The sequence below is a fragment of the Haliotis rufescens genome, unplaced genomic scaffold (genome assembly GCF_023055435.1).
Source record: "Haliotis rufescens isolate VD_foot unplaced genomic scaffold, xgHalRufe1.0.p SCAF_11, whole genome shotgun sequence".
Taxonomy (NCBI): domain Eukaryota; kingdom Metazoa; phylum Mollusca; class Gastropoda; order Lepetellida; family Haliotidae; genus Haliotis; species Haliotis rufescens.
The window spans coordinates 11,160,438-11,185,296 of record NW_025963791.1 but is presented as its reverse complement, the minus strand read 5'-3'; the positions used below and the strand labels follow the sequence as shown (position 1 = coordinate 11,185,296).

Below are 24,859 nucleotides of genomic sequence, written 5' to 3'. Positions count from 1 at the left end.
TCTGAGACCTTCATCACTTCGGGCTTTCCTCCACATTAACCTGACACGCCGTGATATAACTGGAATACTGTTCAGTGCGGCGTGTGCGGCAATTAACCTCAACTCACTTACTCATTCACTAGCTCATTCTTACATTTTTACAAGTATATCAACCGTCGATAGTGTTGTGCGTAATATAATTGATCATCGATGAATTAGCATATGGACATCGACATCTGCGATGCATCGTTAGTTCGACTAATCGTGTCACCCATGTGCTCATGCAATCAGTCACTGGTTATTACTCAATTTTGAAATGGCGCGCTGATCTGCTTTAACCAACATTCATAGCACACAAAAACAATAGTGAGTGAGTGTGTATGGTTTTACGCCGCTTTTAGCAATATTCCAGCAATATCACGGCGGGGGACACCAGAAATGGGCTTTACACATTGTACCCATGTGGGAAAAAAACCCGGGTCCTCGGCGTGACGAGCGAACGCTTTAACCACGAGGCTACCCCACCGCCCCACAGAAGAACAAGACGTTGCGACCCACAACTATCACAAGCATTTAATCGATGGAGGATAAAGTGTCAATTAGAATATATCAATACGGGCGTCGCCATTCCAAGTAGATAGTCAGTCCTCTTTACATACATGGAAGCAGTTGAATGCGTTATATAATGCTTCTGTATAATCACGAACAAGGCTAATGACTGTATGAGTGGATTTGAGTGGTATGTCATGTTCGCTGATTTTCAGCAGGAATATGGGATCGAATCCCGGGAACACTTTCCCTCGATTTTTTATTTGATTCAAATATTTACATGATCAATAATTTCACTCAGCGTCTCTGGTTACACTGTCTCTCAAATGGATGGATTGCTTAATACTGTCTTAATTTCTGTTCATACGACAGATGCGGTTACTAAGTAACGAGGGCTCTGTATTTCCGTAAACCAAAACAACAGATGTAATTTGGAAAATGATATTGAGAGGGAAAGTCATATATCAGTTAAAAACCCAATTATTTTCAAATCAGCATATAAACTTTATACGATACAATTGGTAATGTATTGCTTCTCGCGTCACGCCTAAATGTTTAGTTTCTCATCACAAGTTAATTTTTTAAATGGCCTTTCCCCATCAATTTTTAAATCATTCAGAAAACTTCTTCAATCTTGAACAAACACAGAATAGTTAAGACAAAGTACGATAATCCTCAAATAATAAGTTCTGATAAAAACATTCACTGTATGTGCTGTAAATGGCCCCTACCTTGACAAACGGGGGCACGGGTGGCCCAGTCGTCTAAGGCGCCGCGATTCGCTGTGCAGAGTTGCGTCCCTTGGGCTCGCCAGAAACCTATGATTGTGGGTTCGAATCCCGGTTCGCCCCGATTATGTTTCTAGGTTTGTCAGCACCATACCCGTGCTCGTGGGTTTCACCAAAGTGGTAAACGTGTGAGACCTGCATCACTTCGGGCTTTCCTCCCACATTAAGCTGACACGCCGTGATATAACTGTAATAGTGTTAAAAGCGGCGTTAAACCAACTCACTCACTCAACTACCTTGACAAACACATGAATGACGCGCGTTGTTAAAAGTTGCCAGGCAAAGGAGCTTCACGTGCGAAACAACAATGTTTTTTTTTATAACATATATTATATATGTGTATGTTTGTCTAATGGCAATGTACATATGGGTTTTATCTCTTTAAACAACCACTTTTCAAAATCGATAAAACACATTTTCAATGCTTAGGTGAATATCAAGTCTGTCCAACGTTTTCAGCTTGAACATCGATTTATCATGAAAATCGAGATCTAAAGTGTTTCCGCTGTGCCGATCAGTTACAGCGAGGTAAATACAACTGGAGGGTTAGCAACCACAAGTATTCAAACAGTCATATTTACATACAATTTGTAGAATATTGACGTTTCAAGCAATATTTACTTACAGATAAGCAGCAACAGGGAGACAAATAGTGATTCTCTGTAACTATATTCTAAGATGTGGTTTGTGTCGCAAACATGTCGCAAACATTGGTGCTTCTGAGAATAGTCGAAGTATGTTTTGAGAAGCTATATCTTAGAATACTGGCCAGCGTTGCCTCCGTAAATAGAACCCCAAGAGACGTTTATTCTTTAAACAATCACGTAACAACGCTATGGCGTATTGTGGTCAAAACACTAACCTATATGTAATTCATATCTCCCTGTTTTGAGTTCTGTATGCAGCATAAACCAGCGAAACCGATAATCCGGCTCTGACTAATGATAATCCGGATTAGCCACGCCCACCTGGATATAATACCAAACATGTACGAGTGTACATACCTCTACTACTTTTCAGAACTTCTTGCCATTATTTACCGATTGAATGTGGAAGATGGAATCACACCCCTTTATTAGATAGAAAGTGTACTGTTTGTAAAAGCCAAGACATTGCGGATGAATATCATTATATTTTTAAATGTGAATATTTTAAAGAAGTGTGACAATTATACATACCAAAGACTCTTATTGTACATCCATCTATGTTTAAACTTCAACATGTGTTTCATTGTAAAAATAATATCTTCTTGAAAAAATTATCAAAGTATTGTAAAATAGTAATGGCTACATTTAAATAACTATTATAGCTGCCATCACTATTATACGTCACATCTCCTGTTAAACCTCAACATGCTACTTTTTGTAGCCTTGGGCGTAATAAAGTTCTGTTCTGTTCTGTTCTGGCTTAAGTATTGCTCGCAAAGAATACCTCTGGTTATGATATTATCCTGTAAAAATACAAGTGCATCTACTGGATATGTATAATATAAAGGCACAGTGCAAACAATGAAGAACTATTTTATTTTTGTTGTTGTTTTTTGTTTATTTCCCAAGACTGTTACAATTAATATACAATGGATGATACATGTACGCCTTTTTGACAAATAAAACAGCTCGAAATGGACAATAACCATTTTAGATCAGGCTATATGGCAAAAGATATTCATCATGATAGTTTTTAAATATAATTAAAATGTTATCAGCAAGTGGTTTCAATTTCTGTAAGCAGTTAAGATATAGTTTTCTTATAGTTGAATAAGTTTTTGTGTAGTGTCCAATTCGAACTGTACTACGCCTCTTAATGGTCGGTAGCCTTTTCGTCATAGCGTTTGCTGATGAAGCCCTGGCTGCTGTGATTGCTAGCATCCTTCCCCCTCCCTCCTTCCCTTCTCTCCCAAGTCCTGCTGATTCAGTATGAGTTTAACAACACTGGTGTCGAAGAGTCGGTGGATGGGTGACTGCCCCAAGATGAAACACAGGATATAAAATAATATTATGTAGTTTCGCCTTAGGGAAGTGAATTTGTTCTAAATATGGGTTTGTTCTCCCAGCAGCGAATGGGTCATCATCATCATCATCATCATCATCATCATCATCATCATCATCATCATCATCATCATCATCAACGTTATTATTATTATTATCATTATCATTATCATTATCATTATTATTATTATTTTTACAGAGCCTGGGAAGTTTGAGTTTTCTAAGCCGAGTTACATTGTGAAGGAGGGATGCGGCCAAGCCCAGGTGGTGGTGAAGAGGGTAAACGGCGCTGATGGCGAAGTGGCTGTGACGTGGAAGACCAAGGACCTTAGTGCCAAGAGCGGCCTGGAATATCAGGGCGGCGAGGACAAGATCCGCTTCAAGCATGGCGAAACCAGCAAGGTCGTCACACTCGACATATTCGGAATAAAGGCAAGTGACCACCGCAAAGAAAATCCGAAATGGGGGAACATATTTTTATTTTAAGATAAATCTTTCTGCTTCCCGACGAGGCTATTAACTGCTGTCAACAAAACAAATTCAAGTTAGACCCAGAGCGACAGGAAAGTTCTTTTTCATTTTTTCTTCTCTAAAGTCGAGGTCACTTAAAGTAACAACAAGCATCACATTCACTGTTTATCATCAGGAAGTAATACGTAACATCACCGTAGCGCGTACGTCACTCTCTACAATGCTTCATGTGAAATATAAGTACTGTTCTTACGTCTGGATATAATATTCAGTTAACAATGAGTAGAGTTCCTTCCCCTAGGTTGGGGAATAAGGTTGATATTGTTATTAATAAACAAGACAAATCCTTTCAATAATCTTAAGAATAACTATTTCATTCGACTTTAACTTCAGCATGTTTTAATGAATCACTATCAAATAGTCATGATACCAGGTGTTCGCGAAATGGTGCCCCACCCGTGGCACCCGTCACAAACACATGCAAAGGCAAGTCAATTGTTAACATGAACAAACACGGGAACATATGGGACAATGGGAACACTAGGGAATTGTATTGGACATCATTTTGACATGGGTGTGTCCTCCACTCTACAGTTTCTTCTATAAAGAACCGACTGCATCGTCGTCTTGTATCAACACAGTACATCGCTATTGCTTAGTTTCGCAAGTGGTTATATTATAGGAATAGTGCTAAATCACACTTACCCTTATATCAACCTCTGTATGATCTTCTGGAGGTTGATGCCATGAGTGACATTGTACATTTGCTTCCAGAACTCCCATGAACCTAACTTCCAGGTTGATTTGTCCTCCCCGACAGGGGGCGCTGAAGTCGGGAAGATATCCCGGGCTATTGTCACCATCATCAACGACGAAGGTAAGGCCAGACCTCATTGTGACGAGGGCCCTGTTCCACACAGTGAACTTTAATAGATACGATTGTCATAAGTCTGTGTGGGAGTAAAGTATGGGAGTCACGATCGCCTCGGCGTTAAGATCCTTAATTTGTGGAACGATGCCCTGGACTATCCTGTGGCGGTGGTCAATTGTTGTCAAAATGTCTTTATTTTAACTGCGTTACATGAAACGGTTCTGAAACATACTACCCACCTTTTGCTAAAGTTACTGATATATGGAGCCCCTTCTGAACCAAATTCTTTGAAATTATTAGTCTTTGGTTTTGGGTTTAATGGAAAAGGCAGGAGTATTGGAGTCAGGACGCGGAACAAACAAAAACTGAAATTTCACTTGAACACAATGATAATTACTTGCCGCGATAACAAATCTATTTGGTCCAACTAACCATGAGGTTTACAACCAAACTTTGTCCTGTTAAGTCTTATGGCTGCCTTATGGCTGGTGCGAAATGTGATCCTGATATCATCATCATTGAGATGTACCGAAGGAACAACAAAAACAATTAATTTTAGTTAATATAACGTTTCGAAACTTAGTGGAAGGATTTTGTTTCCATTTTCTTCAAAAACTATACTTTTGGATGATGGGGTTATTGCTTGCGCTTGTCACTACGAAGGTGCGAGTTCGATTCCCCACATGGGTACCATGTGTGAAGCCCATTCTTGGTATCTTTCGTCGTGATTAAGCTGGAATATTGCTCAAAGCGGCGTAAAGTGTACTGAATGCACATTCAAATTAATGGACTACGGTCAAGAACCAGTCATGGTCGAAGTTACCCGACCTGTAAATATGACTGTCTTCGTGAGTCGGGGCAACTGGAATCTGTAAAGATAGCATACACCATCCGTTAACCCCACTGTAGCCATGATTCTATTGACCTTCAGAGTTCAGCGCCATGGTGTCTCGCATCCAGGAGAAGACTGAGCATAACCTACAGGGGTTAAAGATCGACACCGCCACGTGGGGAGACCAGTTCCATGACGCCATGAACGTCAATGGCGGCGACGTCGAAAACGCCAGCGCGTTGTCCTATATCATGCACTTCACCACATTCTTTTGGAAGGTGAGCTATACTCGAAATAAAAAGGTCCCTTAAGCTTCAAGGGTATCTGGCCAGCGATCTACAGATGAATGTAATGTATTCGATCCTTCCTAAATGCTTGTTGAGTTTGGGCGTAACGTCCAACCACGTAACGCAGGATGCTGAAGCAGGCATACGAATATCTTACCAGTAAAATAACAGTTTTGAATTGATCCCTGGCATTTGGTCTTGCTTGAGCATGTACCCCGGGGGTGACCAGAATACGGGTGGCCAGGTTGACAGTGTGTCACCGTGCCCCGACGGCGTGGGATGTTGCTCATAATATCAACCACTGGTGTGTCTGGTCCAGACTCGAATATTTATAGGCCGCCGTGACATAGCTGGGATTCTGCTGAGTTCAGGGTGAAATAAAACGTCCATTGGGCATGTATATACTTATAGAATAAAAAAGGGGGAACGGCAAAAAAAGTAAATTATGTTTTTAGAATGAAATTGTGTCACTTCACCGAGAGACACCAGAGTTTAATCGCAGTAAAAATAACATATACTATCAGTAAGTATGTGACTTTGTTTATTTGAACTATAATATTTCTACGTGCTTACGTATTAAAAGGACTTGGTGGACCAGTCGTCTAAAGCGACAGAATTGCGTCGATGCGTGCTACGGAAACCGTGGGCTCGAATCCCAGATTGGCCCTGATTTTGATTTTAGGATGGTCAGCATCATACCCTCGCTCATTTCACCACAGATGACACCTGATGTCGTAACTGAGATTAGTGAGTGAGTGAGTGAGTTGGGTTTAACGCCGCTTTTAACATTATTCCAGTTATATCACGGCGTGTCAGTTTAATGCGGGAGGAAAGCCCGAAGTGATGCAGGTATCAGACGTTTACCACTTCGGTGAAACCAACGAGCACGGGTATGGTGCTGACAAACCTAGAAACATAATCGGGGCGAACCGGGATTCGAACCCACAATCATAGGTTTCTGGCGTGCCCAAGGGACGCAACTCTGCACGGCGAATCGCGGCGCCTTAGACGATTGGGCCACCTGTGCCCCCGTAACTGAGATTAAGTGATCCATTCATAAAATCTTCACTTTTACGCCCCATGGAACATGTTTTGCCGGGTAATCAAGACTGGTTATTCCCTGGCGGTAACGTTTTATACTAGACCTTCATCTCCGTGGGGTTTTCTGCCACATCAAGCTGACACGCCGTGATATCACTGAAATAATGTTAAAGGTGGCGTTAAACCCAACTCGTTACTCACTTCATCGTCCCGTGAAGATCCGGGGTAGAATAGGCCTTCAGCAACCCATGCTTGCCGTAAAAGGCGAATGTGCTTGTCGTAAGAGGCGACTAACAGGATCGGATGGTCAGGCTCGCTGACTTGATTGATGTATGCCATCGTATCCCAATTGTGTGGTTCAATGCTCATGATGTCAATCGCTGGTTTGTCCAGTCCAGACTCTATTATTTACAGACCGCCGTCATATAGCTGGAGTGAGTGAGTGAGTATGGTTTTACGCCGCTTTTAGCAATATTCCAGCAATATCACGGCGGGGGACAGCAGAAATGGGCGTGACGAGCGAACGCTTTAACCACTAGGCTACCCGACCGCCCCTCATAAAGCTGGAATATTGCTGAGTGCGGCGTTAAAGAACAAACAAACAAACAAACAAACACTCAGTCCATCATAACACAGACGCTCCTGGACGTAGGGTATCCAACATGGCCAGTTGACCTGCCCTGATCTACCATTATGTAATTTAATGTTCATCTTTCAGGTTCTATTTGCTTTCGTGCCTCCTCCATCTATCGGCGGAGGCTGGTTAACCTTTCTTGTGTCCTTGGCGATGATTGGCTTACTGACAGCTCTCATAAGCGACCTTGCATCTATATTCGGATGTCTGATTGGTCTGTCCCCAACCATCACCGCCATTACGTTCGTAGCACTGGGCACAAGCATGCCCGACACATTCGCTAGTCGCCAGGCAGCAATGATGGAGAGATTCGCAGACAGTTCCATCGGCAACATCAACGGCAGTAACTCCGTCAACGTGTTTCTGGGACTGGGTTTCCCGTGGCTCATCGCAACAATCTACTGGCAGATTAAGGTATGGTTTCTGATTTAACTGAATAGAAAGAGACCCGTGAAGATCCGGGGTAGAATAGGTCTACACCAACCCATGCTTGTCGTAAGAGGCGACTACCAGTATCGGGTGCTCAGGCTCGCTGATTTGGTTGATGCATGTCATCGTATCCCACTTGCGTAGATCGATGCTCATGATGTCAACCACTGGATTGTCTTTTCCAGATTCGATTATTTACAGACCGCCGTCAAAGAGCTGGGGTATTGCTGTGTGCGGCGATAAACAACAAACAAACAAACAAAATTCACTGACAAAAGAAATATTCCAGATTGATTATATGGACACACATTTTTAAATGTGTTTATTGTACAACGCCATTAGTCTTAATTCAACGTTCCCAGCGTAATCGTCGGGATCAACACATGTTTTGTTTGTTTGTTGTTTAACGCCGAACTCAGTAATATTACAGCCATATGATGGCGGTCTGTAAATAATCGAATCTGGACCAGGCAATCCAGTGATTGACATCATGAACGTCATCTATCAATTTGGATACGATGACATGTATCAACCAAGTCAGCGAGCCTGACCACCCGATCCCGTCAGTCGCCTCTTTCGACAATAATGGGTTGCTGAAGACCAATTCTTATCCGGATGTTCAAATTCACGGAACGATTAAACCATTTCTATATGAGTGAGTGAGAGAGTTGGGATTAACGCCGCTTTTAACATCATTCCAGTTATATCACGGCGTGTCAGCATAATGTGGGAGGAAAGCCCGAAGTGATGCAGGTCTCAGACGTTCACTACTTCGGTAAAAGCACGTGTATGGTGCTGAAACACCTGGCCTGTAAACATAATCGGGACGAACCGAGATTCGAACCCACAATCATGGGTTTCTGGCGTGCCCATGGGACGCAACTCTGCACAGCGAATCGCGGCGCCTTAGACGACTTGGCCATCCGTGCCTCCTATATCTGTATGAAGGCCACTTTATTATAACCCTGAAGTAAACATGAGCATTTCAAGCAATACGCGTTCAAATATAAACTGTACCATCTTCTATACTCAGGGAGTACAATTCAAAGTCGCAAAAGGATCCCTCGTGTTCTCGGTCATCCTCTACACCATCTCATCTGTCGTCGCCATCGCTGTGCTTCTCCTACGGCGAAACCTCCCCGCCATGGGCAAGGCTGAACTTGGTGGCCCCAAGGCGGGCAAGATAGGCAGTGCCATATTCGTGTTCCTCATGTGGGTGTTATACATCGTGCTGTCATCCCTTCAGGCACAGAACATCATTAACGTCATCTGAACAACGTCAAAGTAGAACCGGGAAGTCATAACATATCAATATAGCCAGTTCATTAAGATTCACGTGTTAAGCTAGCTTCAACGGGGGGCACTTTCCTATCTTTCGTATATGTGCCTCGTTTCTCAAAGCTATATTTTCAGAAAGTTCTAAATTGTAATGTAACCCTACTTAACATGTATTCCCTGGAGTTATTTCCCTTTACGGGTATGCGTGGCTGACATAACTAGTGCACCCAGTCACACAAATCCCCTTATTGGATATCACTTCTGTTTTATATTCGGGGATGATCTAGTATTTTGGGTATCATTGTACATTCTTCTTATTCTGATATCGGCGCGTGATCATCACGTGTCAACACACGGGCGTTTCATGTCGACAGTCATGTGTCGTGTGGACATTTAGAGGTGTCGTGTCGACATTCATAGGTGTCGTCGCTTAGACATTCAAAGATACTTGTCGACATTCAGATATGTTGACATTTGTACACGAGTGGGTTGTTTGTCCTCGACAAGTAAATGTATAAGATCTTCATTCTATTTTCCTAAAAAAATCCTGGACCGATTCGAAACACGCGAGGCTATAAATAGCCGTCCAATCAATTTACTCACACGAGCGAGAGAAAATGATAGGAGATGTGGAGACGTAGACGTCACTTCCTAAACGAATACCCTGGATTATCGAGGATGTGGTTAGTCTAGTGAGACAATTTCCTCGTCTTTATCCGGTATTAAGTGTCTACATTGTTTTGCCCTGACATTACAAACTGTTATTGCGTGTTTAAGAATCAAGATTATTTTCTAAATCAACATACGCCTTATTGGTGTTTTACAATAATGTTTTGGAAATTATTACCATTAATTATGCAGGCAAGAAACAGTTTGTAGCACTGTATCCGTCTGTGATGTCTTGGAAATTATACAGATCGAAAACTTAGTGCCATATTAATGCGTCTTGTCAGCCTATTATAATATACTACTCAATTTTTGATATGGATAATTAGATAATGCCATATGATTCTATTTAAATAAACACTTGACGAATGAGAATCAGTTTTGTATATCATTGAAAAATAAAATCATCCCTGTCAAAAGTTGAGTTGTATAATAGCGAAAACGATTTTTTTGTAACGTGTAATGACACTCTTTTTAAATCCTTGTGTGTACGCTTATGTTATTTAAGCCCCGATGCTTATTGTGTGTAAACTCCACAGCTGGGCGTGGCAGGGGTCGTATCCGTATTTACATTACAAACTGCTGATTGTTGAGCCAGTACGAGTTATCTCCCATTTGAGAAATCTCCTGGGTGTTAAATAATCTGTGATAGCTTATGATCTCTTCCAATATAGTTGTTTAGTGAACGCAATATAATGTTGATGAAATATGGAGGCGTAAATTCACATTTGTATATAAAGTGGATTCACATACAGTGTATGAAATAGTTATGGATTTTTATGACACATTTGCAATTGTATTTCATTATTCAGTATTTGATAAATATTTTTGCACCAATACTTATGTATATTTAACAAGTCCGACTGTGCTTATAGAGCCATATATCGTTTATGCTTCAATAAAAAAAATATTGATGGTTGGTGATATAAATATTGACGGGTTGTACAGTACTGTTCAAACCAAACATCCCCTCTTTCGCGAACAGGGCACGAATGGGAGTCTAGTAACGCACTTATAATCGTGGGCGAAATGCGTGTGTCTTATTTGAGGTCAGTGAACGTTTTCTACTGCTCAAAACTGCTTGTTCGCGAGCGGACGTTTGTTTTGAACAGAAGTGTTTGGTTGAAATGGTACAATACTCGCGTCTTACTCAGATTGCCTTCGTTGCCATTGCCAATGGTATTCCCCTTCAATGTATGGGGGTAGCATAGACGTACGTTGGGGGTTCAAGACAGTAAAAAGGGGGTTTTGCACGTAAGTCATGCAATAATACGCATGGCTTTACCTGTAGCATTACGCAGTACACAGTTCGTGCTAATCATTGCAACGGGATGAGAGTCGAAAACGCACCTTGATACTGTCTTTCTCAAGAGTTAGCAAAACCCCAAATACCATGTTATATAAATTATGTATTATGAGGAATCCCGTTTGGCCGGACAGTACCGTTCAAAATGAAATTGTTCGGGTTTTCAAATTTTCAGATTATTTTATCATGGTTAGGTAATAATATGTGTATACACCAGGACAAATGTTAAGCACCGCTCCTTTTCTTTCATTTATTCCGAACCTTCATGTATCTTTTGGAAATATCTACGATTGACGTCGAACTTATTTTGATAAATGTCTTTGATACCACCTATAACTAGTGAAATGTTAGTACAAAGTTTCACTAAACGGTCACAAATACGAAGTCATATCAAATACGTCTTCCTGAGGCAAGGGAGCTAACTGATTGGGAAACTGGACTCTTATAGTCAGTTACCTCCCTTGCCTCGGGATCATATACTGAAACACTTTGAAAACACATATTCGAATTATTAATATAATAAATTTAGTTGGCAAAATGCCTACACAATTAAGGTGTTCTGTGTATTTAGGCATGATATAATTAAACACAACACTGTTCTCGTTCGGGTTCGAATCTCATTCGATGTGTTTGGAGATGGACTTAAAAAACACATCATGTTTGATGCTTGAAAACATGATGATGCGTTTTCATTGTGGGTCAGTATATGATTCAAATAAGCAGAGTTAGCAATAAAGGTTGTCAAGAACATATTGCCATGATACATTTACAAGATAAGTCAGAAGAGATCGTTTCAGTTTCTGAATTTCAAAAGGAGTATTTCATTTTGTAAACAAAACAAATGTATTTATAAAAAAATAATGTACGATACCAAAGGAAAGCGGTGCTTAATTTTGCTCCAAGTGTACACAGAGAACACTTAACGTGCTCCCGTGTAATACCTATTTTATTAAACGAGAGAATAGTTCTGGCATCTGACGAGCGAAAGCAAGTCAGATACGAGAACTATTCACGAGTTTAATAAAGTTGGTATTACACGGGAGCGAGTTTAGTATTTTATTTATTACTTCCCGTTCATGATTTTTGTGAATGGGGCAGACACGTACGCGATCCTACTTCAAACACGTCAAAAACTGACACGTATAAATTTTATAGTATTACCATACAACGGCCCACTTTTAGTATTCAGGGTCCGTTTCACAAAGCTGTCGTAGCGCTATTCAAAGTTGTCGGAACTCCCATACTTTAACATAGACCTACGACTGTCGTTGCGCTACGATTGCCTTCGGGAACGGTTAACGGCACCACAAGGTTTAGATAAGGTCACAATGCCCTATGACGTAATTTGTGGAATTTTGTTGCAAGATCCACTGGCAAAACAATGCCATGTGACGTCAGCCTTGCAACAGGGTTGCTGGGGTCATCGTGTGTACCTAAGCTCCTCTCAGCGATCAATCATATCTACACGCAATGTCATTGAAATAGGTATGTTGGGAGCCTTCAATATTTGTCCGTGAAATATTTTTCCCGCAGTACATAAGCACGCGCTTTGGTATTACACAATGTGTAATACAGCTGTATGTTTATCAAACGGGTGATCTCTTCACGGGCGAGTAATAAATAAACGTCTCCCACCGTGTTTATCTGATAAGCAGGGTTTCCGTACTGACGGGGTATCTCTGTATGCAAGTCCACTGTATTCCACATGGAAAAAAGAGTAACTTTTAAAGAAAATATTAAACTATCGCAATTTCTACATTCCAGTACCTTGATAATAAAGTTTATAATGTTTACAAAACACTCTTTAAATAGATTATGAAATTAAGAAATTGAAATAAACCTTCATAAGTTGACGATTTTATTTCGTATTAATTGTTATTTGGTCAATATATTATCCCAGCTTGAATGGAAGAACTCTCTCTTTACTTATTCGTGACGTGGTGTCACTTGTTAACTTACACCCAGAGACAATGCTGTTTCTGAAGACACTCTGTTCAAATTACAATTTGTGCACACTTTATGTTATGAAATATGAATAATAAACATTTAATTAACACATGGAGAATGTTGTGTGGTCTGTCAAAAGAGAAAGTTAACTTGTTTGTGTCAAAGGTCCAGGGGAGACAACTGTGGGTAACTTATTTTATAAAAGACTTTTATAGCTGCTTCTAAGAACTGTTATACGCATCGTATTATAGACAAAAGCCATTGTAATATTATATTTAAATCTCAAGGAGGGTTTTTAGAAGGTTTTTACGTATAAAAGGTTAGACCACTCAATTACTTGGCTGTGTGCATATAACGTTTGCAATGTTCGTGTTTTCAAATGATTAAAGAATATCTTTCGTGTCATATTAGTGAGTGAGTCTGGTATAACGCCGCTTTTTACATTATTCCAGTTATATCGCGGCGTGTCAGTTTAATGTGGGAGGAAATCCCGAAGTGATGCAGGTATCAGACGTTTACCACTTCGGTGAAACCCACGAGCACGGGTATGGTGCTGACAAACCTAGAAACATAATCGGGGCAAACCGGGATTCGAACCCACAATCATAGGTTTCTGGTGTGCCCAGGAGACGCAACTCTGCACAGCGAATCGCGGCGCCTGAGACGACTGGGCCATCAGTGTCCCCTCTTATATGAGAGACTGATTATGAATGACAGCATGAGTTCTGCGCAGTTTTGAAGGCAGGCGGAAACAATATTCCTGTCTGTTCAGTTTGTTGTTGTATAAATGCAGAAGTTCAATTCATCCAGTGGTCGAATCTGGGCTCGATAATGGTTTGTTATGACCATTAAACCGTTCAACAATATATATACACACCAAATGCACCCACCCTCCCACCCTCATTCACTACATGGTCGTCTACGTGGTCGTCTACGTGGTCTAGTGGATAGAGCGTCTTCCCGCAGACCGGGGGATCGGTGGTTCGATCCCTGGCCGTGTCATATCAAATGACACGGTAGATATCGTTACCTTGCCTTTCGCTGGGCTGGTCGGCATCATTCTTAGTGGTTAGCACTATAAAATCGGTATCAGTCCGGACTAATACAAGCAGTCACAAACACACGTGCATGCACGTCGCTATGTAAGTGCAATTTTCTTGACGCAACGTTAAACCAAACTGACTCACACCTTACTTTGCCGTAACGCTCATCCACGTGGAGTATCCATCATGACTCCAGACGCGGATGTTCTTGTCATCCAAGGTGAAATAGGGCTTCCCTTAGGCATTCCGTGGGTTCGAATCCCAGATTCAGCTTTAGGTTTGTCAGCAGCATACCCATGCTCTTGTGACCAAAGCTGGCTAAGACATGCATCACTGTGAAATTTCTTGCCAAGATGTCAAGATATGCCGTGATATCTGGTAAGTGAAATACTGTTGAAAGCGGCGTTAAAACAAAATCACCTTCAAACTCCAACATAACACAGGCCAACATAATCTGGACGGCCAACATAACTCACTCTATCAGTTAAGCTTCCTTCCAATGATACAATTAATACTTTCACGTTTCATGTGTTTGTTTGTTTGTTTGTTTGTATGAAGGCAGTCTGTAAATAATCTAGTCTGGGCCAGACAATCCAGTGATTGACATCATGAGCATCGATCTACGCAATTAAGATACGATGACATGCACCAAGTCAGCGAGCCTGACCACCCGATCCCGTTAGTCGCCTCTTACGACAAGCATAGACGCCCTTTCCAGCAAGCATGGGTTACTGAAGACCCATTCTTCACGGGTATTTCACATTTCAGATTATGTTAGTTTCCTCTACCCTACGGATACAGGCGGAGGGTGGTTCATCTTACTTGTTACCTTGGTAATGGTTGGACTTCACTGATTGTGACTGATTCGTCTCAACAGACTCACTGCCGAGATACTACTGTGTACCACCAGTTAAACCAATCCTTAAAGTAATCATCCCTCAATAACGGTAATAATTGCGTTTCTGATAAATCCTTTGTACGTCATAACGGATACGATTGGTGGGATATTCAATTTGATGGTGTCAATGCACGTCAGATGATCACCTTAACCCAACTATGTCTTGTCTAAACCTCATCATATAACCCAGGATTTAATGATGCTCTGATTGGCTACGATTTTCGCGGATATAAGGAGAATACTGACCTTGGTTTTGGGACGAGTCAATATTTGAAAGGCCGATCAATATCGGAGCCCAATTAGTGTCCAGTGTGCCATGACACGGCCAGCGTCCATCTCACAGAGGTGGTCATTTCACCAGCTCTCCCTTGACCTAATTCGACTGGACAATGATAACAGTTGTCAGCCAGCCAATGGCGGGTCGGTTACCACTTTAAGACGCTCTTTCTGTAGGTTATTAGCTGGGAGAGAGATCTTCCCCAATGGGAAATTCACCATAATGACTCTCTGTTGAAAACAATCAACGAACAGGAAATAGTGGGAGAAATGAAACACACAACTAAGCGTTTTTTCACTGCATTGTTTGTTTATTTATTTGTTTATTAACGCTGCACTCAGCAATATTCTAGCTATATGATGGCGCTCTGTAAATAATCGAGCCTGGACCAGACAATCCAGTGATTGACATCATGAGCATCGATATAGTCAAAGGGATACGATGACATGCATCAACCAAGTCAGCGAGCCCGACCCCCGACCCTGTAAGTCGCCTCTTAAGACAAGCACGGATTGCGGAACATCAGTTCTAATCCGGATCTTCACGGGTCTCTTTCTATTCAGTTAAATCACGGATTGCGGGGCATCAATTCTAACCCGGATCTTCACCGGGCGCTCTGCAAGAAAGGAACTATAGGCGTTTATTCTGTGCGTATTTTTACTTTACAGTGATAATTTATACTAACAAACTGAAACGATATCAGTGTAAACAGAATTGTTTCAGTTAAAATGCAGCTTTGTTGTTTTGTGCCGTAGTCCGCAATACTCTAGCTGCTTGGATTTGAATAAGGTTTGTGATGGATGGTCGAGTCGAATCCTACTGAAAACCAGTGATTGACAGGATGAGCAGCGATCCTCGTCATCCGTGCACGATGACCCACGTACAATCATCGAAAACACTTGTAACCACCCGGTGCTCGACTCTTGCAACAAGCGTAGGGTAGTAGGGACATATTCTGCCCTGGAATAACCACGGCCGTACCTAGACTGAAGCGAAACAATGTATTGAATTTAGCTTGAGATGCCATTTACACCAATACATTCATCACGCCCAACCAGTGAATTATATTAAAATATACAAAGATTCCAATGTAGAGTTTGTCGATATGAACTCATATCCCGACAAACCATTTACCAGGGGCTGTATATCGTCTGGTAAGTATATGTAGATGTACTGATGGCGGACAATTTAATCTCCATAAAATGCAAATGGCGGCTTGTAGATGAGCCATTCTGGTAATGGGTCTGGGAGAGGTTTTATGACAAACGCCACGCTCAACTTGCATTGCGAACGTGAACCTTATTTGACATTGACTGGAATGAGATATGGCATAAGTGCATAGACCATAGGCTTCGTGTAGGCATAGTATTGGGTATACATTACTCGTCAAAACAAACGTTCCACGGTCGAGACCATAGCGCTAAGTACGCGGGCATCTATGCTGTAGGTTGATATGTGATTATGTTATCAGTGTTTATTCTAGAATGGCTAAAATGTGAACTTTTGAGTTGTCCAAGGTTGGCTTTAAGTGAATGTGGGATTGAGAGGTGGTTGCGTGGTAGGGTGGTTATGTGGTTGGCTGTTTGAGGTGGTTGGTTGGTTGGTTGAGTGGGTGGGTGGGTGGCTGGTTGATTGGGTAGGTGGGTGGATGGTTGTTGGTAGGTTTGTTGGTTGGTTGAGTGAGTAAGTAGTTGAGTAAGTAGTTGAGTGAAGAGATGGTTGGCTGGTTGGTTGGGTGGGTGGCTGGTTGATTTGGTAGGTTTAAATTAAACATTTCCCAACTCATTTGGGTATTAATCAAAGCCTCATTTCAAACTTGACAATTACTCTCCTTTTTCACTTTGCCATGAATAAAATCCGCATTTCTCAATTCACAATGTCAAGGACAAGCGTTCATTCTTTAAAGTGATTTGTCATTCGTATCAAGTTACGTTTTGTTGAAAGAACTCTTAGTATTCAAATTTCAGAAATTGTGAGATGTTGCTCGCAGTTAAAACTTCGCTCGTCACGCTGAAGGCATGCGGTGGATACACACAAAAAATCTACAGTAAACTACGGTTATAACGAACACGCTTATAACGAACTAACGGATATAACGAACTAACTTTTTAGTCCCGACTACTTGCTGTAGTTATACTGTATATATGCTTATAACGAATTACGGTTATAACGAGCTAAAATTGTAGTCCCTTTGAGTTCGTTATAACCGCAGGTTACTGTAATGTACATATACCTATACTTATTCTCTCTCTACAACAATTTATACGCGAAGAAGTGGGTGGATGGTTGTTGGTAGGTTTGTTGGTTGGTTGAGTGAGTGAGTAGTTGAGTAAGTAGTTGAGTAGGGAGGTGGTTGGTTGGTTGGTTGAGTGGGTGGGAGGGTGGCTGGTTGAGTGGGTAGGTGGGTGGTTGGTTGAGTGGGTGGGTGGGTGGCTGGTTGAGTGGGTAGGTGGGTGGATGGTTTGTTGGTAGGTTTGTTGGTTGGTTGGTTGAGTGAATAGTTGAGTAAGTAGTTGAGCGGGGAGGTGGTTGGTTGGTTGAGTGGGTGGTTGAGTGGGTGGTTGAGTAGGTGAGTGAGTGGTTGAGTGAGTGAGTGAGTGAGTGAGTAGCGATCCATTCCGTCAGGGCACGATGACTCACAAACACCCATGTCTGGGACCTGAGCACCAATTCTAACCCATATTCCACAAGGGTAGTTTATTTTGTGAGTGAATTTGTGGATGGGTAGGTTGGGTGAATGAGCCAGAGATTTGATAAGTGTCCCAATTACCTCACAGGGTAAGTTAAATGTGGGAGGAAATAAAGCAATCATCGAACATAATGAAGAAAATATAAGATTCGAACCCATCATCCAATGACACATGTAAGTAAAACATACTCCATAAATACATAAAAGATAAAAAAGTTGACAATTCCTGTCAAACAACAGGTTTATCTCACCACGTGACCTGTCAACGTTTATACTTAGGTGTGCAGAACACGGTATTTTGATATATACTTGACAACAAGAGCCCAGTTGCCTATTGATGATGTAGTTTCTTGACTGATTTCAGTCTGGTAACCATCGTGTTATTCAGGTAGGGTAGAGCGTCCGCCCGGAGAGCGGAAGGTCCGGGGTTCGATCCCCAGCCGCGTCATACAAAAAGACGTTCAAAGATTGTACTTGTTGTTACCCTGTCTGGCGCTCGGCATTAAGGGGCTAAAACAAGGACTGGTCGGCTCGGAGTCAGTATACTGTGTCTGAGTGGGGCATTCATGTTAAACTGCGGCTTGGTATCTCAGTGAGCTAGCACTACAAATCGGCATCAGTCCGGACTAGTACAAGCAGCCACACACACACACACACACACACACACACACACACACACACACACACGTACATGCACTTCGCTATATAAGTGTAATAATCTTGGACGCGACGTTAAAGCCAATTTCACCTCACCTCATTCAGGTAGACTTAAAGCAGTTCTGGCATATTGTTTGACTTTAGCGAGATCGATTTTATATTTTCAGATAAATATACCTGTATTTCAGCACTATATAAATAATATAATTTGTCCATTTGTGGTGCAAACACTGTATGATTTCTGTGTCTGGCTCGAATTTAACATCTCAATAAAGTGATAAGCAGATACAGGAAACTACTCTGCCAGAGGCGATTCTGCATCACTCGTCATAAACCTCATCATCAACACCCATATTCTCATTCTTATGAAGAAAATGTTGAATTTGATCAGGTTCATTTACAATGTTTGGCAGGCACCGCACTGGAATTAAAACGGGACTCAGTTAATCCGTACGCTGCCGTTTTAAGTGAATTATCAAATAAACAGATTTAGAAATATCCGAATTAAAAAATCATTGTAGCGGATCGATTTCCATGTTGACCTTCCGAAAGGTATTTGTGAACAAAATGGAGTCTCCGCACTAACGAGAATCGAAGTAACGAGGTTTACCTAATAAAAATTATAAATTTTAAAAATGTGACTAGTGATAGTTGAGCGATTTCCCTTTTTATCTTAAAGCTTGTTCACTGTTATTTGTTTTAGAATCTGCGAGGACATATTTTTTATGTATTGCACTCCCTTAAAAACTAAGTGCGTGGAGGGAGACTAGAATCGGGCCAATAATCCTAGCAAGGTGGATGCGAGTCATTGTAGACTTACTTGTCGGTTAAACTTAATGACATATACCACCAAAGCAGTTAAAGTTTACATGAATTACACAGCGACAGTGTCTGTACTTATTACCTAAACCGCTTTACTGGAAACGACGTGGAGTAGCTATGATATAGAAAACAATTAGTCTCGATCATCACAGATTCCACTTGGCGTAAAGGGCACAATCACCTACTCCTGGAAAATGAGAAATCCAATTCTGACGACCATGCAAATCAGCACTCGAACACATGCAGAGATAGCGCTGTTGACTTGACCAATCAAATTTCTCTTCTGGGCGAAAAGAATTCTGTGCTCAGTTAAAGAAGCGATAGAGGTGGTGACGTCACCGAAATCAAACTATGGTGGCGAATGGGTCAAGGGTATGTATTAACATAGAATAAATATATAATACAAATGGATAATTGAGTATTTTATGTCTGTTTGGTTACATTGTCATTTGTGGGTGGGGATTTTTTTCTAATTAATTTCTAATTTTTCTTAATTAGTTGCTTAATACCATGCCGCATTTTAACATGAATACCCGACTCAGACACAGTATACTGACTCCGAGCCGACCAGTCCTTGTTTTAGCCCCTTCATGTAGAACGACAGACAGGGTAACAACAAGTACCATCTTTTAACGTCTATAGACTATAGATATAATTCAATGGATAACTGAGGATGTTATGTCCGTTTAGTTACATTGCTCTTGGAGACACAACATCTTCATCATATCAACACCTAGCTGAACTGTCACATGACAGCTGGTTGTGATTGTTTAGAAATAACTCGGAAAGGCTTCTGAAGTGTGATACAAGGCAGATCAGCATTATTTCTAACATGCTCTTCAAATTATTTTCTCAAAATGACATGATTAAATTAAACATTTTCCAACTCATTTGGGTATTAATCAAAGCCTCATTTCAAATTTTACAATAACTCTTTTTCACTTTGCCATGAATAAAATCCGCATTTCTCAATTCACAATGTCAAAGTCAAGCGTTCAATCTTTAAAGTGATTTGTCATTCGTATCAAGTTACGTTTTGTTGAAAGAACTCTTAGTATTCAAATTTCAGAAATTGTGAGGTGTTGCTTGCAGTTAAAACCGCTCGTCACGCTGAAGGCATGAGGTGGATACACACAAACATCTACAGTAAACTACGGTTATAACGAACACGCTTATAACGAACTTACAGATATAACGAACTAACTTTTTAGTCCCGACTACTTGCTGTAGTTATACTGTATATATGCTTATAACGAATTACGGTTATAACGAACTAAAGTTAGTAGTCCCTTTGAGTTCGTTATAACCGCAGGTTACTGTAATGTACATATACCTATACTTATTCTCTCTCTACAACAATTTATACGCGAAGAAGACTTACAGTGTCTGTTAACGTAAAGAAAATATTCGAGTCTCGCTAGTTCAATTCAGAACAGGTTGTTAATGATCTAAAGATCTATAAAGGCATATTTCCAAAGTCAAAACATATCTGTACATCTTGTAACCTTAATTTTGTAGAAAATGAATATCATGTTATGTTTGTGAGTAAATCAATCGTCAATTGAGAAATAAATATAGTCCAAAGACGTTTACATGTTATCCTACTATCAATTTGTTTTGCATACTCATGTCAACCTCGAATGTTACATTGTTACAAAATATTGCATCATGCATGCATAATACATTGTAAGAACACGCATACCTTGACATCATGTTGAACTGTGGGTCTATTGGCCTCTTAGTTTGCCATGAATAAATAATTTGGACGCTTGGAAACTGGTATGTTCTGGTACACAATGCCAAAGCTACTTGGTAGGAACGCCGCCAAACGAAACTAACTACGGAAGCCTTTTAGGGCCAATTGGTGTTGTCTTGAAATTCCAGACAAGGATCGATGAGAATACACCACACTTCATCAATAGAAGAACTTGGCTCTTGTTTAGTATCATGTGTATCCTAATTTCGTGACCAGCACATCACAGTATCAACTTTGACCGTTCACTCGGTGAGGAACACCTGCTGTGTGAGAAGAATAGGCAAATATCCTATATGTATTTAACTGAGTGTTTACTTATCATTGGGTCATGGGTTCGAATCAAACATGTCCTTGATTATGATCCTTGGCGTGTCATCATGCTCCCTCTGTCCACCCCTTATCCACTCACTCACTCACTCAACCCATGGTATGCCTGCAAATCATAAAAGAGTGAGTGAGTTGGGTTTAATGCTGCCTTTAACAGTATTCCAGTTATATCGCGACGTGTCAGCTTAATGTGGGAGGAAAGCCAGAAGTGATGCAGGTCTTAGACGTTTACCACTTCGGTGAGACCCACGGGCACGGGTATGGTGCTGACAAATCTAGAAACATAATCGGAGCGAACCGGGATTCGAACCCACAATCATAGGTTTCTGGCGTGCCCAAGGGACGCAACTCTGCACAGCGAATCGCGGCGCCTTAGACGACTGGGCCACCCGTTCCCCCCAAATCCTAAAAGAACGAGGTAAGATTTTCACAGTGCAAAATAATTTGTTTATTGAACGTCGTCAAACGCCAAACTTATCATCCCCTTGTGAAGAGTCCATAGGGCTTAAAGGCCAGTTAATGGCAAATACAACCCATATTGTGTTGTTTAAAAATAAATAAATATGTACGTATGTTCTATGTACATGGAGTCTATTTATCATGGACATAAAATGTGTATTTGAATGACAAACGTTTCGCTGCAATAATGACAGGTGGACGCGCCATGTGGCCCCACTCGATTCTGTAGCGGCGTTATGTGTATCAATGTTTTGTTTGTTGTTTTACGCCGCATTCAGAAACAGTACAGCTATTTAACGGTAGTCTGTAAATAATGGAGTTTGAACCAAACCAATAATTGACATCATGACCATCGATCTAGGTAATTGGGACACGACCTCATGCATCAACAAAGTCATGATAAACACACTCTTAGATTCACCAAAAACTATATTGAAGCGATCCTGACCACCCAATTCCGTTAGTCTATGGGTTGCTAAAGACCAATCCTAAACTGGATCCTCAAGGGGACTAGCCATGTAAAGTGGCTGTGAGTGGTCTTGGAGAAAACAAACTGATTGGTTGATAACAGTGAAAGACGACCGACAATTAAAACCATGAGGAATTACGAATTGTCTGTCTGGAGTAAATGAATGGTGTGCACACAGAACCGACTTAAGCCAAACCCTGCCGTGTGGTTGCCAATGATCACTTGCCACTGTAGTTGCCCTGTAGCAACAACACGAAGATTGATCTGGTCAGTTGCGTATAAACCATTAACAGCTTAAATGTTAAACCACCTTTTGCAACTACTTCACATACTTCACATACTTGGATCAACAAAGTGTTTCTATATGATGTTCCGGGTTTCATAACACACGGATGTCGTACAGATGGTCAATGGTAACGTCACGTTTAATATCTGTTATGACCACCACGTGTTTTCATAACCGCACGGCAACGTCAAGACATTGACTGCTTTAGTCTCTGAATAGTGGCCTGGGGAATCCTTCTCCACCCCCACCCCCACCCCCACCCCTGCAGTGTTCGAGCCAGTTCATGAAGTGTTTCAGACTTATGTTGACGCTGTCGTAGACATCCCAAAGATGCGCATTTGGGTTCAAACCTGGCGATCTGGATGGCCAAGGAAGCACATTTTAGTTATTGGCTGGAAATGCTCCCGTGACGATGTTGGAAAATCTCACGCTGGACGCTAATGGTGGAGAGGAGGTGTTGTCGCAAAATGTCGTCCCTGTAACGTACAGCCGCCAGATTACCCTGCACGTGAACAAGACTCGTAGGTAGTGTGTAGGATATATCTTTCGCAGTCCTGGCACGTTGGCAGCTGTGTTCGGTCGTGACAGTCCGTCCACGCAAATGCAGCACCCGGACGCACCGATCTTGGCCGGGTGTAGTGACACGTGGTCAGCCGGAACGTTGGCACAGAGTGTTGAATTGGTACAACGAGTCTTGTACTCTGATGTATGAGACCTTCCAGCTTGAAGTCGGCTTATGGCGATATTGCGTGTTGCAGAATTAAGTCATGGCGTAGTTGATTCGAAATTGCAAAACCATATCGTAGAAATTTGTAGACAGATGTTTTCTTTTTATAGCCAAGGAGAGTGTGCGTTTTCCATAATTCCAACATATAAGGTTGCGTTGTAATGCAATCGGTTTATTTGTTTTTGGAGAGTATATACGATTGCAATTTTACAGCAAAATGACGGCCGTCTGTAAAGATTCTAGTGACAGACATCATGAGCATCAATCAACGCAATTGGGATACGACGACATACATCAACCAAGTCAGCGAGCCTGACCACCCGATCACGTTAGTCGCCTCTTACGACAAGCATTGTCGTCTGTAACGACAAGCACGGGTTGCTGAAAACCTATTCTCTACCCGGATCTTCACGGGTCTTTTAGTCATTAACCAGTCAGAGTCCTTGAGTGTTTCCCGTCAAGGTATAATTAGATACATACAACTGAAGGGCTAGCAAACGCACACTATGAACAAATGCTTTGATATAATCGGAATCAGGCAACGGAATGCTTTCGGTAGAGATTTCTTGTTTTTGGGTCGGTTTTACGTTCTATTAATAACTAAGATTACCAAGTTAGGGATCGTGAATATTTTGGGGATATCATTTTGAAATTGTGCTTAGTCTTCATTACCAAAAAAATATCCCTCAAAAAATTCAGGATACCAAACCAATGTTGTTTAGTATATGTGGTTCTACAGAACAGAGTGTGTCGGTAATGGTGAAACATGATGACCTTCCATGCCGCCCACTGCAACCCATTGCAACTCACTGCAACCAGCTGCAACTCACTGCAACCAGCTGCAACTCACTGCAACCAGCTGCAACTCACTGCAACCAGCTGCAACTCACTGCAACCAGCTGCAACCACAAGAGCCTACTCACAATGGATATACAGAAATACGGCGTCCAGTGACTAAAGGAAGATGACACAACCAATATTTGCACTTATCTCAGAGTCCATTTCACTAACGTTATACTCCAACTGTTTCCTCATCCATCGTGGTTGAATTTGTCACGCACAAGAAATTAGTATGATCGTTCTGGCTGTCTGCAAAACCAGTGTCAGAAAGAGTAACGTTTTATGTGGTAATTTGACATCCTGGCAAGGGAACCCCTTACACGCTATCATGAATAATCGTTACATGTCGGATGTATACCGATGCCCATAAACACCATACTTCGAGGACAATTTGACGAGGTTGGCCAGACTGCTGCTCTTCTTCAGCAGTGATTCTATTGCTAAGATGGCTTCTCACAAGCAAATCCGTCGCGACAGGCTTTTAAATTAATGTGCAATCCCATATGGAAAGCTAACAAAGTATGTGTGTGTATTTTAAAGTTC

The 24,859-nt window shown here is 41.4% G+C and overlaps 1 protein-coding gene across 2 annotated transcripts in view; it reads left to right on the top strand.

Annotated features, from left to right (window-relative positions):
• The window catches only part of LOC124141176 (sodium/calcium exchanger 3-like), a 52,785-nt gene extending 39,607 nt beyond the window's left edge, over positions 1-13,178 (top strand). For both annotated transcript variants that reach the window (XM_046509109.2, XM_048392222.1), the window contains 5 exons: positions 3,504-3,736; positions 4,550-4,652; positions 5,578-5,756; positions 7,525-7,854; positions 8,903-13,178. In XM_046509109.2, the coding sequence (XP_046365065.1) occupies positions 3,504-3,736; positions 4,550-4,652; positions 5,578-5,756; positions 7,525-7,854; positions 8,903-9,142 (1,085 nt within the window). In that variant the 3' untranslated portion in view covers positions 9,143-13,178. The remainder of the gene's footprint in view (positions 1-3,503; positions 3,737-4,549; positions 4,653-5,577; positions 5,757-7,524; positions 7,855-8,902) is intronic.
• Positions 13,179-24,859: the final 11,681 nt, after the last annotated feature.